General features: G+C 43.7%; 4 protein-coding genes across 4 annotated transcripts; all 4 read right to left on the bottom strand.

Moving 5' to 3' along the window:
• Positions 1 to 278: 278 nt before the first annotated feature.
• HO173_003376 (uncharacterized protein) lies at positions 279 to 4,367 on the bottom strand (the record flags this gene model as incomplete). The annotated part of the gene is made up of 1 exon (XM_037305303.1): positions 279 to 4,367. The coding sequence occupies one exon, from the start codon at positions 4,365 to 4,367 to the stop codon at positions 279 to 281; it is 4,089 nt and encodes a 1,362-aa protein (XP_037167711.1).
• Positions 4,368 to 5,320: 953 nt separating this feature from the next.
• HO173_003377 (uncharacterized protein) lies at positions 5,321 to 6,934 on the bottom strand (the record flags this gene model as incomplete). The annotated part of the gene is made up of 1 exon (XM_037305304.1): positions 5,321 to 6,934. The coding sequence occupies one exon, from the start codon at positions 6,932 to 6,934 to the stop codon at positions 5,321 to 5,323; it is 1,614 nt and encodes a 537-aa protein (XP_037167712.1).
• Positions 6,935 to 9,168: 2,234 nt separating this feature from the next.
• HO173_003378 (uncharacterized protein) lies at positions 9,169 to 9,774 on the bottom strand (the record flags this gene model as incomplete). The annotated part of the gene is made up of 1 exon (XM_037305305.1): positions 9,169 to 9,774. The coding sequence occupies one exon, from the start codon at positions 9,772 to 9,774 to the stop codon at positions 9,169 to 9,171; it is 606 nt and encodes a 201-aa protein (XP_037167713.1).
• Positions 9,775 to 12,764: 2,990 nt separating this feature from the next.
• On the bottom strand, positions 12,765 to 13,553 carry HO173_003379 (uncharacterized protein; the record flags this gene model as incomplete). Its single annotated transcript, XM_037305306.1, has 2 exons — positions 12,765 to 13,416; positions 13,456 to 13,553. 2 exons carry the CDS (start codon positions 13,551 to 13,553, stop codon positions 12,765 to 12,767), a joined length of 750 nt encoding a protein of 249 aa, XP_037167714.1.
• Positions 13,554 to 18,265: the final 4,712 nt, after the last annotated feature.

Raw genomic sequence — 18,265 nt, forward strand, 5'->3', positions numbered from 1 at the left:
GATCATTCGAAGACTTTTTGGGCGCTGCTTTAGAACGCAAACAATCCACGACCAGAGAATTATTCTATCATAATCAAGATCAAGGGTATATGAGTCTCCTAGACGGCTCTATATGTTTCGTTTACTGGAGGTGGAAAACAACAAATAGATAGCTCGACATGACTCATCTGGAACTTCCATCAACCGCTCTCAACATCGGCAAAGGATCGTCTATACCAAACAAAGGCCATGATTGGTACCATTGGGTCCAAAGTACCATCACATTGACAGTAGCACGATCAAGCATACCCTTCTCGGTAAACCGGCGCTTGATTCGCAAGATTTGCCGGCGCAGAAGGGCCAGGCTCATACACCGGCAGACGCTCATCCGGAACATCAAAATCAGGATGGCAGTACTGCGGGTTCGGCGCTTGTGCTTGCTGCGCAATATACTCCGGATTTGGGGAGTAGCCATGCTGGGCCCTGCCCCACGGGGCATAGCTAACAGAACCGGCAAGAGGTGGTATCTGCGCTGTTGATGGGTTGTGATATGGCTGGTATAACTCAGGATGGCTGGCTTGATGGTTGCGAGCGTTAGCGTGTAGAGCGTTATTGAGTCTGTTGGTGACTACTGTCCGAAGATATATTTCCACGGCTTGACCTTTTTCCTTGTTGGGACATTTCGTACACTCGTCTATCGGACTTCTGCCGTATGAAGAGCCGCTTGTCCGGGCGCTGTCATCCGCGCGATGGCGGCAGAGTTGTTGAACGGTTTCCAAATCTCCCCTTCTGGCTGCAAGATGTAATGCAGTGATCAAAGTACCTGGAACTTTAGCATTCACCTTGGCCCCCCTCTGGAGCAACAAATTGGCCAAATTAGTATCCTCGGTCTCAACTGCCATCATGAGCGCTGTCGCCCCTTCTGGAGTGGGAGCGTTGACCAGAGCCTCGTGATCTAAGAGTAAGAGGGCCATTTCGAAATCGTGAGTGCAGCATGCATAGTGTAAAGGAGTCATCGAAGACCCTTTTATCCTAGTGTGAGACAGCACCTGCGACACGCCGAAACTAGGCCCGGCCCAAGGATTGACGTCGACAAGCTTCGTCAGAAGATATTTCGCAAGTTCCAGATCTTTCTTCAGACAAGCCAGGTGTAGCAGCGTCTCGCCTGATTTAGTTTGCTTGTCAAGGTCTGCTCTTCCTGTAACAAGTGCTTCGATGGCAGATGGGTTTCCTCCCCAAACAGCGGAGTGAATAGGCTGATTACCATTAGCATCAAAGTCCCATCGCTTTGCCCCGTTTTCCAGGAGGGTTTCGATCATGTTTGCCTGTCCAGCTTGTGCTGCCAAATGCAATGACGATGCAGACTTTGCGTCCACTGCGGCTATCTTGGCACCGCTTCGAAATAGTGTGTCGAATGAATCGCGGCGTTTCGAGATGATTGCTCGGTGAAATGGTGTTCGTCCCCAATTGTCCTTAGAATCGGTGTCAACGCCTGCTGCAATAAGTGTCTTCACCATACCTCCTTTGTCCAATTCAGCGGCTATGTGTAATGGCTTTGAGCCTTCTGCATCAGACGCTTCTCGCAAGTTCTTCTGCGACCTAACGCCTTTGACTACATCTGTTGCCCGAAATAGTATTGAAGGTCGGTGCCTCATCTGATCAGGTCTAGGCGGAGGATAAGCTTCTAACAGCCATTTTACGGCAGCCAATCGATTGCTTGCCACTGCTATATGAAGGGCGGTCCTTCCGTTAGCATCTACGGCAATCTCGTCGGCGCCAGACCGCTTGAGCAACTTCATACACTCGATGTGCCCATTCATTGCCGCTCGCATCAGAGGGGTCTTGAAGTTGTCCGATCTTGAGTCGACGTTCACCTTTTCTTTCAAAATCTTTTGGACCGAAATCGTATTGCCAGATGCCGCAAAATCGCCGAGCGTCACACCCTTTGTTGAACCAGGCAGAGATGGGAAGCGCATGAGGTTTGATCGCGCTTTGCTAAGTCGAGGATTCGGGGAGTTTGCAGGTGCATTGATGTCCTCAGCTGGTGATCCTGCCAAATATGTACGTCTGATGACTTCGATTGATCGCTGCAAAGAATCTTGCACTGTGCGGCTGTCGCCTCTGACTTTGGCTGTAGCAAGCTTGTTCTGTAATCTGCGTAAATCAGACTGCGCTTGATCCCGATCCAATCCTGGCGCGTGAGTACCGATAGAAGTTGCTGTGGTGTTGCAGGTAGAGTGTTGTAAGCTCAGGATTGTGCTGTCTTCAGGCGCCTCGGAAGAGGATATAGTGGACGTTGCATCATGCGCAGACGAGCCTCTGTTGGAAGATAGCGTAGATTGCTCGCTTTCAGGATTCCTGGATTCCGTGGATGGGGAGAACACAAGAGCTGGTGGACTTTGGGAAGATAAGACTTTCGCGGGTGCAGCGCGTCTAGGAGGAGGTTGCATGGTTAAAGGCAATTCTGTGATCACCTGAGGATGAGGGTTGCTCATCTCTGGTGCCTTGACATGCTGCAGGCCAAGGCCGGCAGTGGACCGCGACGTCTCGATCCGCTCGATTTCTTCAGACCCCGGCTTGGCAACATTGTCTACAGGAGGAGTGGAACGCGTTGCGAGATCCCCAACGTGCGTAGGTTGTTCGACGCTTGTGACCTTTGGGAAAACGGGCAAGACACTCGTTGAACGCTGGGACTGTGACTCATTCGAAGTGTCAGCACCGGCACTCACTGGGTTCTGTTGACTCTGGTCCAGTATACTGGAATTCATCAAATTTCTGTCAGTTGCAATTTGTTGTACATCGGCGCTTCCGTATTCTGATTGCGGACTTAAACGGACAAGATGATGTATCTCCGCCTCCAGTATATCATTTTCCAAAATGTGGTCTGTTGCACCACCATCCCTGCAGGAGACACAAGAATATGGAGAAGACGTCCTAGTACTTTGCTCCTTCGACACCGCGATTATGCTGCATTCATAGAGACTCGAGTGTGTTGACATCGGCCTCTGAATTTCTTCTCGTAAGCTTTTTTTGCCACCGAGATCAAGACCCAAGTCTTCAGATTCCGGCTTCTTATGGCGCCTGAGATCTTTCGAACGTTTGCGAGAGACAGCTTGCGAAGTCTCGTCTCTTGTGACAACAACTTTATGGCTCTCCTCACTTTGGAAAAGCATGGCCGTTCCATACAAGAGCCCCAAATCACGTTCACCGTTATGGGAAGGGCTCTTCCCTTCAAACGCAAGATTCAGCTGGTTCCTAAAATCCTCGAGAGCAGAAATTTGCTCTGTGTCATCGACTGCGGCTGGGAGCGCTGTTGAGACAACCTTCTCGGCCTGCATCGACAAAGATTTAACCTCCGAAACACTGTCCTGGGAGAACTCAGCGCCGGTCGTTTCCACTTCGCTGTTAACGCTCTCTGTTACTTCTTCTTGACGCTGCAGCGGGACATCGGGCTCTCTTTTTGACTCTTCATTCAGTTGCGATGCAGCAGCGCTCCCCTGCGTCTCCCCTGGAAGCTCAAAGACATCGCTAGAGTCCGCCATGATCGTCGCATCAACATTGTAGTCCTGCTCTTCTTCGCCAGGATAAAAGTCCCAGACATTGATCCTGCCTCGACTCTGGGGCATCGATTTCCGAATTGGTCGTGAGGGCAGAGGTGGCGGTTGGAGCGTTTTGTTTAGGACAGGTGTGGGTCCTGGACGGGCTTCCTGTTCGCTATTTCCAATGGGACTCGCGCTAACTACAGGTGATATACGCAGCCGCGCATCTCCATACACACGCTTGTAGGCAGGCGATTTCATGAGTATAGAGTCGATATCGAGGGTCACGGATGGATTCAGTGACAATACAGAGGCCGCATCTTGGAAACCCATGTTGTCCAGCGCCAGGGATGCTGTCTCTGCCCGCACTTGCTCTATTATAGTTCGACTCTCCTCGTTTGCAAGCTTTTGCCTCTTCTCCGTCGCAGTCCTGCATTGGAAGATGGTCAATAGAAGCTGTAGAGCCCGGACCTGACCTTCGAGGTTTGATATGTACTCTTTGAGAATGTCTTCCAGCCAAAGGTACTTGATCTTTTGTTTCAGCCCAGGCATATGGCCAGAGTCGTCCAGTTTGCCATCGATAACGCTGATCAGGATTGCACAGCAGCTCAGGGACATACCCAGGTCCTTGTCGAGTTGCCTTGAGGGTCCAGTCGAGTCTCGGTCGCTTGCTCGCCATTCATAGAGAGCTTCTAAGGCGGCTCGAATTGTAGACAGCTGGCTGGCGACCAGGGTAGTGTTGAGCGCGACATTGTTGTAGCTCTCTCTAACTTCGTTCAAACGCTTAGCTACTTTGGTGACGCTTTCGATAACTTGCAGAATGGAGCTGATGCCAGCGATGGCTTCCATACCTTCCTATGCACAGGCTGTGGAAAGTAAAGAAACAGCCCGGATGGGCAGATTGAAGGACTGCGCCGATCCATGGCCAAATCGTCGAGGGCTGGGCGAGGCGAGCTCTCTCCGAGCACAGCCGCACAGAGGATTACAATCCCTGTTGTTGCCAAGCTTTTTCGGGGACATATTACTCCTACTCCGATTATCTTATCTAGACTAGCAATTTCACAATCCAGATCGTAATCCTCCGTTAGCTTTTCCAATCTTCCAAGCGACAGTCGTGGGAATATAGTCACAGTGATTGAGGTCAAGACGCTCGGATGGCGGTCACGACAACGGCTTTGATGCCTTGTTGAACGCTATCGTGCATTGCTAAAGGAGATAGCCAGCTGGTTTGACTGCCAGTCCAATTCTCTGCAACATCAAGGAGCAAGATTAGTGGCATACCTAGACTTTGTCCCTCGCCAATATCTTGTCTTTAATTCATTTCTTATTTAACCTCCGGTACTCTTCGATCCCGTCGCCAGCCTGAACTAAAGATTTGTTGTTACCGTACACCTTCATGGCTTCTAAATCATGCGGACCCCTCATTCACTCGGGCATCATGCTTCCTTCGACAATTGTTTGACCTTCGCCCCTACGACGAAAACGCTGCTTTGCCTATTCATTCAAAAATATCTTTCCTATCCTCAAATATTGCTCTATTACATTTATATCATACAGCACAAAACCCTCACGATCCTTGGATCAGGCGACCGCTTCTCCCGTAGATGCCGTGATTCAAGTAGAAGAGCCTTCAACTTGGATAATCACTTTAGTGAAGCCTATGGAATGGCAAAAGGGCTTCTCGAGATTCGCAATCTCTTTTCATGGATGACTTGGACAATTTCTCCCAAAGATGGCTTCATGTAAGCCAAAGGGCCGATGGCTAAACAGAGCATCTCCAGCTGAGTAGAGCTCGCACAACATCAATACGGTTGTGGGACCCTCTTTGGGATTACGAAAGCCTCATCGTAGGTTGGTGGGGGTGGTGTTACAATACCTTGCACCAATGGTTCTCCAAGTTCGAAGTTGGTGTATTGAGCCAATAGACTTCTTACCAATTCGTCATCTGATGGTTCGCTGGCGAATTGCGGCTCCGTCCATCGTTGGCTACCAGGACTCTCCCCTTCGTGCTGGTGGACCGGTGGCCTTTCTATCATTTTGTTCCTGATAATACTCGTCTGTTCTTTGTGCTTCTTCTCATCGATGTCCTGCTTTCGCTCCCACTCATCCGGTCTTCTTCTCCAAAAAGAGGCCGTTGGGTATGCTTGACTTGGACGCCTCCTTGTCTCGAGAGAGGGCACTGGAGGTACTCGAGCTGGACGTCTCCTTCTACGTCTTTCATTACCCCCTGCAGGCGGCGAGGGGCTTGGCTCAGGCTTATCCGCTTCTGTCCCATGGATGCTGTCAGAATCGGAATAGCTAACGTATGCATGGGGGTCAGAATTAAACTTGTAATGCTGCGCCTCATGCATTGCATATCCCTGTCTGTGGATGGGGCCAGGCGATTTATGTTTTATGTTGGTCCCTGAGGATTTGGATATGCCAACTCGTCGTTCGATTATCAATCTGAACTTGCGACTAGTGACGTTCCCAAACAAGTCATGAGAGCCTGTCCAGCTTTGAGATGAGATTGACCGCATGGTTGGGTCATCTGGGTGTGATCGATTGTTACCTAGGACCCTTCCGAGTATGGCGTCCCGTTCCGGAACGGACAAGCTATCTATCATCGAAGCAATCTCACGAAAAGCTTGTGGCGAAGTTTCCAATGCTCTTTCAATTTGTTGCTGAGATATCGGTATTGGCGTGATTAGGAAATTTTGGAAGCTTTCGTCAGACGAGGTGTTGGGAGTAACAGACCAAGCTTCCAATATATTTCGAACTTCTGAAGAATTCCTGGAGTCAGAGTCCTCGGTATCGCCGGCGTCTAAATCTTGATAGCCGCCTCCACCACCACATTTTGAGATCAGCTGTTGCCGCCTCATTGCAGCTATCATCCGAATGAGATCGTTCTGCTCTTCCCGGTCGAGGCTGGCTGTGGTGTGGGCATGTCGTAGGTGAACGACTTGAAGTATCAATGTCAGCGTGCCTTTAGCATCTCTCAGTGCTCCCTTGAGTGACTCCATGGAAGGCTGCAAGAATGGCCATTTCATGCGCTCCAGTCTCGACAATTTGATCTTTGCAGATGCGTCTTGGCTCTTCGTCTTTTTCTTATAAACGTCCCGCAGTTGCTGACTAGCTTTGCCCAGGATGTTTTTGAGCTCGTCGAATATTTTTTTGCATCTAGTGGAGGAAGCCACAATATTCTGGACTTGATCGGGGTTGAATATCGCGGTCGATTTCTTAGAAGGCATCTTCTTGTTCATGAACTCGCCTAGCTCTCGAAGCGTCCCGGCCGTGACCGAGACATCTGTACCAACATCTTGGATCCTCTTGGATGCCGTTCCGATCTGGTCCGCGAACGCGATCAGCTTTAGTGATATTTGGATTCCTGCTCCTGCAATGGCAAGGATAGAAGCAGCGCCTCCAACGGCCTCCATATGTACCGTACTGGGTTACAGTGTTCCAAGTCTGACGGACCCAGCAAGGAATTTGATTAAAGCATTTACTTGGTCACCGATACTAGGTGCGGAATATCTGTAGACCCTTTCGGTGAGGTATTGGTAGCGTCAAAGACACAAGCGCACTTTGCGGAGTATTGTGCTCAAAATCAAGAGCAAATTCGTCGAACAATTTTTCTTTGAAAGCGCTGAATAAAGGTCAGCCGAGTTAGAGGTCAACATCCTTAACAGCGATATCCATCCATATAAGGCGCATCTCGTCTGGGAATGAGCCTGCTGGGTCGAGGCTAACAATCGGGTGCAGTCGGGTGAAGCTGTCTGTCCATGCCCCACTCTTGGCTGTGGAAGAAAAAGGCTAGCAAATGAGAGCGCGGCCTATTTTCTGGCTGCGTAAGGCTGGCGGTCACTCATGATCTACAACAGGCTGTCATCTGATGGCGGTGTCGATAGAATGCGCCTTAGGCTGATTGTTTTGCGCGACGAAAGCATTGGTCAACATCGGACATCCCAATGGACCGCCCCTACATGTCAATAGGGGAAGAGGCAGGTGGCTACACTGCATTACTGTGAATACCAGAAAAGCACTAAAGGCTGACATGACTTTGCCTACCTAGACGACGTCCCTATCGCAATGGTAGGTCAATTTCCCTTTCGTCCGGCTGCATTTTGGCGTAAATGTCTCCGTTCATGCCCTCTAGGCTTGCGCAGACTGTACCAATTTCTTTTCTTGAATTATCAGGCGTGAGAAACAAAGGACAAGTGTCATTAGGTATGAAGATCGTGGTGTCCGTCAACAAACATTCGAACAGGTCATTGCCCGCATAACCTCGCCGACACACGATGCGAGAGCAGGCCTTCTATTTCGATAACAGCCATCTCTGGGGAGCAGCGAATGGAGCTTGCTGCAGCATCTCTACAGCCCAAAATCTGACGCGAAGTCAGCTCACACTACTTACTCCGCTTCAAGGCTCATGAGTGCCTGCGGCACTTAAACGAAGGCTCAAAGTCTGGGTAAGAGAGAACGGGAGACGCTGAATCGCTCAATATCAGCGAGCGATCTTCTCCACACCATGCTATCAGGGTTATCTTCAAAAGGGGACCATATGGCACCGGCATCAAACGCAAATTCAAATAGGCTGTATAAATCTTTACAAGCTGTTCCGGCGCCCTTCTGGTATAAACCTCACCTTGTAAACCTAGGAGACAATCATTTCCATCAATCTACTGGATGCAGGAAAGGTTCGCTTTTTCCACAACTTCCCGTTCTTTCTGCTCCATGAAGGTCATGGACACTCTCTGACCGTAGCAAAACATCGGAACATCACCTTCCGGGGCAAAGACAGTCAAAGCCACACCGCAGATTCAGTCCGAAGTCTCTACTGTCTCTTGAGGTACGATGATGGCGTCGCATGCAGAATCGATCGGTTTCTCCGGGTCTGTTGTTGAGATGAAAATGACCGCGTTGTTATCCAAAACAACCGCAAAAGATTGCGCGACATTTGACCACCGTATCCCTGCACGTACTTGATATGTGAGATAAGTTTCGTGGAGACCTTCATCTGTGACAGCGGCACTGTCTCAGCCTTGGCCTCCAGGGAGTTCGTCCATTGGTAGGCTACCTTGCACAGACATTAACGACTTCGGTGCCGACCCGGACTTTGGTTCAACGGACAAGATGGCAGCTCTTACGCTCACACGGTCTGGGACGAGGACACTGAAACTGGTTCCATCAATCTCTGCGATCCGTGGTTCGACAACACCAACTTTCCAAGCACTTCGGACGTGTTGGATGATTGCGGTGGTAACGATCGTACCGTCGAAGAGTTCGAAACTCCAGCTGCAACTTTACTACACGAATTTCTTTACCTTGGCATCTGCGACAATACCCAGGCACCTTTCAATCTGCGGGTGAGAGATATGGCTCTGTGGAATGCTATAATGTGCCCAAAACGACGAGCACCAGGCTCCGGAAAACGCAGACAATTGAATGCTTGCAACCATCGGCACTTATTGGGACAAGACGTGCAATCGCCGCATCTTGACGGGGGTACCCGCCCTTGACACCCCACCCATCACGAATGCAACTGCAACTGCTGGCACGCAGGCGACAAGCGCGGCTCCTGCACCATCACCTCCTCCTCCACCTCCCCCACCTTACGCACGGGCACATGCTCCTTCCCTTTGACAGAAATCCGGTATCACCATACTTACCCTCAAGCACGCCACCAATCAATCAAGTTCTTCACTCTGATCCTCTCAAAACCAGGACTAGCTGCCACCTCAAATTCGTCTCCAGGAGCCACCCACACAACACTCAACTGCACATGATCAAAAGTCATTTGATGCTGGATCGGCAGCCCCATTTTTGCCATTGCAATCCTCTTTGCTTGATCTATGTGTCCTTCCAACACGATTGCAACGACTTCCTTGTCGAAAACAGCGACTTCTTCCATCCTGCGCGTTTTCCCCGGGGTGGCCGGATCTCTAGGGTCAAACAGAAGCCGGATCCTCGTGGACCAAGCACCATAGTGGCCATGTGATATGATGACTCCGATCTTGCCATCGGCTCTGACGTAACGCTCTACCGGTTGATGTGTTTTTGAAGCTTCAGACTCAGCGTATGGAGGTGGAGGTGTGGTGGCATTCAACTGTTCTCTACCTGTGCCCGGGGAACCTTCAATTTCACTGGCTGCATCAGCATCGCGGGCTCCGCTTGGCGATGCCATCGCGTCAGTTAACCTCCTAGTGGCGTCCATCGCTCCAGACAGGTCCGGTGTGTTCCCTCGACCGCCCCCAGCTGTCCGCAGACGTTGTGGCATTTTCACAAAATTGACCAAAGTTTCTGTGAGCTTATGGTGTAGATAGAGTTCAAGGTCATTTTAATGTCGAAATGGAATTTTTCATTTAGCAGAAAACATACTGTTGGCAAGCAAACTTTTTTAGAAGCTCAATTGGACATATGCAATGCCACGTACTTGGTTCATGTCGTGTCTGTCAGCACACTAAGATCAAGTGCTTTATTTGTGATTCGCTTGGCCAAGTTGCTTGCCAATCCTCTTGCCTTCTACAGCAATCCAGTACCCTATTGAGTGTCCTATCTGGAAGGGTAGATGAAATGACAGCAGCGCTGGTTGCATGTCATCGTGCTGCTCATGGAAGTAGAAGACTTAATGAAGGCTTCAGCGTTATCTATTGCTTCTCCTTCTGTATCGAGGGATGACAGCAGATTGTCGGCAAAATGTAGATTAGAGCCATGTTCTACGGTCCAGAGGGATCTTCACCAAAACAAGAACGCCAAAAAGATGTGGACCAAGGCCGGTATGATGTGGCAGTATGATGCCTTGGAAAACAACAGATTGTTATAAAAAAGTGCGCGAGCAGCGGTACGAGGTGGCAGAGTAGAGATTTGGCAAATAGAACTCCGTTCCAGGAAAGAGGATGAGAGTCTGCGTCGAGTGGCAGGATGAGACTTCAACATAAAGAAATTATTGACAACGATCGGGAAAGATTCAGTGTTATTAGCAAACCGGGGCTTCAACAGGCAGAGCCTGGATGATATGAGTGGTCTTAGCGTCGTCTGTTCGAATGTAGGTAGCGCTTGGTAAGTTCGTTATTGAGTGGTTCTTACAGCTATTGAGATCGCAAGTAAGTCAACCAGCCTCAGCTTATTGTTCTCCGGCTCTAACATTCCCTGAACCAGTCTCAATATCAGTCTCTCCTCGGTTGCTAAAGCTATACAATACTAGTCTCGGGCAATAATGGAAGAGAACCAAAGATAAGGGATATTTCACTGGCAATGCTCTCCATGCTCCGGATCGTCGGTCCAAAGGCCTGGACATGTTCAAATTGAAGCCATTGTTGTGGTCTGCAATTCTTCCACCGTCTGCACATGTCCAGACCAAATGGAACCGTCCATCCTGATTGTCCAAGAGCCTAACGTCACAACATCTAGTGAAACTCTTAAAGAAACTATGCTCATGATACTCAGATATCCAACCCAAAATCAGGACATCGGACCATTGGTCCTGGCCGTCCATCCGCGTCCTCGTACATTGCCATGGCCGTCCGTTCGAACACCTGGACATGTCCATCCTAATGGTCCAAACGGTGGGGGCGGACCATTGGAAGCCTTGGATCATACTTGGCGGTTAGATGGTTGGCCCAGAACACTTTCCGGCAGCCCAGCTTTCCTGCACCAAGATGAATGGGTCTCCTACCGGTCACGCTTGCAATGCGTCAAGTAATTTCATTGTCGTTGTTGTTAGGGTCCTTGGCCACTCATCAACACACTAGTTGCCATAGTGTGAGGAGTGACATCTGTATCTTAGCCTCAAACAGGACGTCTTCGCGCCTCATCTACCCCTTTCATCCTCAATCCCTTCGCCGACATAAATCACGCCAACCTCGCTTGGTATGCGACTGTGACGGCGCCCGAGACGAGAGAACATCTTCTCGGACCGAAGCTTGCTTTTCGGCGCCATTGCACCTTGGACTGCTCTCTACCTGCCGTCAGACCTATCTCGAGGCTTTCCCAATTTTATGGTCAACCAATTTCTTCTGCTTTGAGGACAGCCGTGTCATGTTCTTCAAGAACCTTCGCCTCGACATAAACCACTTCGTTGAAGGTTGTGAGTGGGAACTCAACCTCCAAAAGTCAGACTTGGCATCTTTGCGGGGCCTGCGAGAGTTATAACTTTTCTTTAACACTTACGAGTCGCCCTCGACGATGGTGCGATATCGGGACTCACAGCTGGTCGACTCGGTCCAGAAGCTGTCAGCCCTACGACAGTCCTCCGCAGTGATCTCTATCAGACATGGACATGTTTATCACACTCACAGTCCGGGTGAATTGGCACTGAGTCTCAAAACAAAGGAAGCCCTTCAACGTCTTCAAGAAACGCTTGTCGATAAAGCGCATGCAGGCCGGGAGAGAGGTTGACCTGGGCCAGTCCTCGGTTTCGGATGCGCCAGAACATTCACCTTTTCGGACCAAAGATTGCGAAGAAGTTGCAGAAGGGGATATTGAGAGGAATGACTGGTTCTTTGCTAAGTAGTAGTGAACGTGGGAGGACTTGAGAAATGGCTGGCTGGTCGATGCATGATCGAGAATTTGGAATAAAGTCATAAATAGCCCGACACATGTATGGCGAATGCAAACTTATTCCTTCAGCTGCTCACACACTCGTAACACAACTTCTCGATGCTTTCATCATGTTATTCAGTACACACGCCCCCCATCCCTACTAATGGCGACCAGTCCAGAGTTTCCTTTCAAGGTTTACATACGCGAGTTCATGGACGGTCGTAATGACAGTTCTAGAGAAAAGGAAGTCGCTACCTAGCATTTGGGTCGGCTGTTGTTTGACCAACTCGAAGGTCAACTTCGGTTTCTGCTGTCTCGAAGCAGTTCTTCTAGGGTTGCAGCGCAGTATGATGTATGGACCGTCCATGTCATAGTCAAATATGAACAGAATACTGTTTGGTAAAAAAGTGATTGCGTCCACTCAAGTCTATCGATATTTCTGCCGTTATAAAAGGAGTGATTAGGTCTGCCCATGGTTTACCATCACCAAATTCACCCAGAGTGTGATGAGGCGTAAAAGGGACAGTGGTGATACCGATATCAAAATATCAAAAATTGCGAGTCATTAAAGAATGTGATGCCTGTATCACCTATGCATAGAAGACTCGCTCGTTCTCCACATTTTCTCGGCGAAGACCATTCATCTCCTTCTTCCCTTCAGCATGCCCATCGCTAGATTCTCGAGGTACTGCAGCAGTCCTGAGAACCCACCGTTCTCTACACCCCCTACGCACCAATGCTACTGGACCCTGATGCTTCGGCGTGGGATGAAGCTGGAGCTGGCTTGATTGCTCGTGCGGCCTGGCCGGGAATTTTCTGCCCCTGGTGCATGTTCTTGTAGTGGGCTGTGAGCTTGTCCTTTCTGGTGAAGCCATTGCCTTCTCCATGGTACTTGCATCCGATCACAGAGCACGCGAACGTGTTGGGACTGTTGCAATGTTTGGCGGTGGTATGGCGGCGGAGGTCCGACCAACGCTTTGAGCTGAAGCGGCAATTCTCGACGAGGCAGTAAAAGGGGGTTTGCGAGTTTTCTGGACCTCGCTCGTAATGGGTCTTCTCATGCTGCACCCGATACTCGGACTTTCTGGCCCAAATCGCAGGATCCCAGCTGCAGCCTGCAAAATGACATAGATACGGGATCGAGCCACGACTAAATACTATGCCTATTCCCAGGCACACCATGCAGGCACATTTCTTACTAGGGTTTGTGCTTGACGACTCTTGGCCCAAGCTTGGAGTGTCGACGCCACCTGGTGGTGGGATGGGAGCGGCGGTGACCTGGTCGGTATCATCATTGGCGGTGTTGGCACTGTAGCCAGGTATCGCTTCTGCTAGTGGCTGCGCATGCCCAAAAGTCGCACTTCCAAGCGGGTCCCTTCTGTGCCCTCCGGTTAGCCAATAAAAAAAAACCTCTCACCCATCCTCGCCCCCTGCGGCATCATGCGCGGGGGACACGTTATCGGGCCAATTGATGAAGGCGTCGAAATCAAAGTGATCGTCCATCGGGAAGTCCATGTCGATCTTGGCAGGTGAACGCCCTTTCGCTTGCAGGTTGGGGGTAGGATGTGTTGGCAATGGCCCCACTTCGGACGAGGCAGGAAATGCAGGTGAAAAGCTGGTAGCCAATGAGAGCTGCTGACGGGGAGGACTTGGTGGGCAAAAGTCTGAGAGAGAGGGTGAGGGAGAGCGTTGTTTATGTAAAGGTGCTCTACGCTAGCTCGCTAAATTAGGGCGTCTTGGAGGAGGAGGAGAGTAGGGTAGCTTGATGTCAGCTTGGGTATGGTATTCGATCCTGATTGGCAAAGTCTTCACCTGTACTTGTGCTAGCTCCTGCCACCGCGAATGCCGTCATCCAAGAGGCATATAACTGATCTTGTATCAGAGGGCTGACAGAGAAGGCCGACCCTTAACGCCTATTCGTATGGGAACACGCTACACTTAGTATGGGCCACCCCAACGCTAAGGCCACCCCAACACCAATTTTTTCAATTAATCTACCTACAGTTGAACGAAACAGTTCTACTATGTGGGTAGCAAAGGATATAGAATCTATAAAAGCCTACGGCAGCAAGATATTTATCCCACCAGGTTAAGCTATACTATATGTGGCTAGCTGTAAAAGCCTGCAAGGAAGTTACGCCTGTTAACTACTCCCATACAAATAAGACAGAGAGCCCCAGCGACTGAAGCTATTCGCAAGCAAGATAGCAGAAAGCAAATAAACTATAGTAAAGAATGTTCCTAAAGCCTATCGCAGGCTATATAATATGCATCATAGTGTAGCACAACAACAACAATAATCGTAGCAATCTGAAACTTCTATCTATAAGACTACTATATCTACTTTAGAACTCCCTCATATATAGGTCGGTTAATACTCTTTTAGTATGCGAGTTCGTTTAGGTTAACAAAGTTATCTATAATGATCCTAGGTAATAAAAAGCTTCTTACGAGATCTTCTAATATTCTACTACTATAATAAAATAGATAGAGAAGAATCTATTACTAAATAGCCTATTTGAGATATATAGGTCTTTAAATAATCTTCGTAAAATATATTTCTAATATATCTATTATTAAGCTATCTTAGTATAAAGCTTTATTTATATAATTCTCCGTAGTCCGAAATTCTAAATAATCTACGTTAGCGAGATTATAGCTTATTAGCCTTCTTCTAATAGAGTATAGCGAGTTCGTTTATATAATATACTACTCGCTTAATATCTTTATTATAGCGTATTATTATATTCTTCTTTTAACGTAATAACGCTACTTTAATAGTATTATAGACTTTAACTCTATATCTTAAATAAATATAAACTTTATTTCTATAAATAGCTTTCTTTAATTAAGTAGTTTACGTATATATATTATATTTTAATAGCGATCGTAAGATAGTAGTTATACGTGAAGTCTCTAATAAGAAACTAAGAATGATTTCTTTAGAAGAGATATCGAGATAGCTAATAACTCGCGAATTAATAGAACTTCTAATATCTACTAAGAAGTAATCCTATTCTTTTTCTAGCTTATAAACGACTTCTTTTAGAATTCGATTTATAACTTTAATTATATTAGTTAACTTATAGAAAGCTATAGAACTATAGTTAATAGTAATATTCTTATATCGTAGAAATTCTCGAAGCTTATTATAATTAAAGTATTATTTTTAATTAATATAGAAGACGTAAGACTTTCGATATATAGTAAAGAAATACTTTAAGTATTAAATAACGTTCTCGACGTTATTATTCTTATAAGCGAAAGATATATTAAATCGAGATATATAATAATTTAAGTTAAGAATAAATCTATTTTCTACTATTATAGTTTTAAGCGAATCGATAAAATTCATCTCTATAAGCTAAAAGAAATACGTTATAACGATAGAATTAAGAGATTAAGAACGAGTAATAAAATTATACTAAGTATATATTAAATATTTCTTAATATACTATTTTACGTCTTAAGATTAATCTAATTAATAGTAAAGATTACGAAGTTAAGTTATAATACCTATTTTAATCTAATAGCTATTAGAGTTATAAGCTTTTATAAAAATTAATAATATCTTAAACTTAGATATATATAATAAGTAAAAATTATTATAACGATAGATTTATAGAATATTATTATATATACGATAATTAAAAGTCTTTCGTAGTAGTACGATAAAGGGCGACTCTTTCTTATACTAATCTAAAAGAAATTTATAGATTTTATTAAACTATTATAACTTAAAGTATACTTCGTTCTATAAAGAAGCTATTATAATAATAAATATAGTAGCGAATATTAAGATACTATAGATAGTATCTTAATTAATAATTTAATCTTTTTCTACGATTATAAGAGAGCTAAGAAAAGCTTTATAATTATCCTTTTTATTCTTTTAGATTTACTTCGCGCTATACTATATAAGTCTACTATAAGCTTTCTATACTTACTACGTACTACTATAATTCGTATTAAATAAGATTCTTAATAATACGTTTACTATCTTATTTTTATAGTCTAATATATACTTAATTTTAAAATTAAGACGTTTTATTTAATCCGCCTAGTACTTATAAATTCTTTTATATATATTAAACTTTAGAAAGTAAGTAAGAGACTTATAATTAATATATATTATAGAGATATAATAAGAGTGCTTATATAAGTAGTTATACTTTTAAACGAACTCTATAATAATATATAATTCTCGCTTATAAATAGAGTACTTTCGATGAGTAAAAGTAAATATAAAAGAATTATAGATAATAGATACTTCTATAAGAAAGTTATCGAAGACTTTTATAATATAAATAAATTAAAATTAAGTAATAGTAATATCTTCTATAAAGTCTAACGTATTCGTATAAAAATAAATTATAAGATTAAGATTAATTTTATATATACTAGAACGAGTAGAATACTTAATCTTAAGAATCTCGAAGAATAGCTTCTTAGATATAGTCTACTTTTAATCTATCTTTCTCGTAAATATTATAAGAGATTTAATAATCTCTATAAAGTTCTTTACTTAACGATATATAATTTCTATTATCTCGAGAAAAGAGTATACTTTAATCTAATTTATAGAGGTAAGCTACTTAACGATCTTCGAGATTTAATCTTCTAAAATACGTATAAAACCCTCGATATTATATATAATATTAAGAGCCTTAATCTTATTAATAAAGAGCTTTAACTTCTTAAAAGATAGCCTTAGACGAGCTTACTCGATTCGAGATAAAAAGTACTTTCGTAAGAAGTTATACTATTTTTAGAAAGAACTAAATCTATTAAATAGATTATTTATATAGAATATAAATATAGAAAGATTCTTATAATTAGATAAGTAAAGAAATAAGAATTCTTTATAAGAAGATAAAAGAGATTTAAAAGTTTTATAATTAAGCTTAGTTATAATAAAGCCTATTAATTTAAAACTCTACTATATTCTCGTAGATTATAGCTATTTAATATCTAAAATAATAAAAGTAAAGTAGTAATAATTCTCGAGATAAAGAGATATCGTTAGATACGTATACTTGAGATTCGCTATAAAAAGATATTTATACCTTAAATTCGAAAGATTATTATACATCTTAAAGCTAAGTTTTATATAGATTTTTAGAAGATCTTTCTTAATACGAGAATAATTAAATATAATTCTCGACTTATTCTAAGAAGTAGAATTATCTACTTTATCGATTATTATAGCATAGATATTTTACTATAAAAGCCTTTTATTAATAGATTTCATAAGCTTATAAATACCTTTATTAAGATCTTTCTAAATAATCTTTCTTAGTTATTACTCGATATAAATAAGTTATTATTTCTAAATAATATTAGAAGCTAGCCTTATATTAGATATAACTCGTATTTAATATAAGATAAGATTTATATAAGAAAGATTTATAAGATTTATATTATTAAGATAACGATAGTAATATAATAACGTAAGAACTTAAAGTCTAGTAATCTTCGAAGAAATAAGTAATTCTAATATAAGTTTTATAGATTTTATTTAATATTTTAGAGTCGTAGATAATATACTAGTCGAAATACTTAGATATAAAATTAGCTTACTAGAATAAAGAGATTTATATAACTTAATAGATTTCGTATTAATCTAAGAAATATAAGAATAATAAAGTAAATTAAATATACTAAGAGAATTAATAGATTAATTAAACTTACTAATAGAAAACGAATTATAATTATTAATTAATAAGGTCTTATAAGAAACTTCGAGATTCTTATTATAATTATAGTTATAATTATAATAATAGACTTTTATAAGCAAAGCTTTTAATAAACTCTTACTAGAAAATCGTATATATTCTTAAGATTTAATTAATTTCGAGTTATACTAAGAACTTAGCGAAAAAGCGTTATAGAATTCTTAATATTCTCGATATTATTACTCTTATTAGAAGAAGAATTAAAAGAAGAAGTATTATTATTATTAAACTCGATAGCTTCGATTTAAGAAATAGTAGACTTCGAATATATAAGAAGATTATAATCTTTATAGAATATAAATTATAAGTTTATAATAGTACGAATCTATTCTCTAATATCGATATTATTAATAATAATCTTAGACTAATATATAAATATTATAATATTTACTAAATAAAGCTATAAAATCTCGAGAATTAAATTTAAATATTTAATCTCTTTAGTAATAGTAGTATAAAATAGCTTAGAAGTAATAAAATATTAAATATCTC

The sequence above is a fragment of the Letharia columbiana genome (genome assembly GCF_014066305.1).
Source record: "Letharia columbiana isolate WasteWater2 chromosome Unknown Sc0000008_s0, whole genome shotgun sequence".
NCBI classification, from domain to species: Eukaryota; Fungi; Ascomycota; class Lecanoromycetes; order Lecanorales; family Parmeliaceae; genus Letharia; species Letharia columbiana.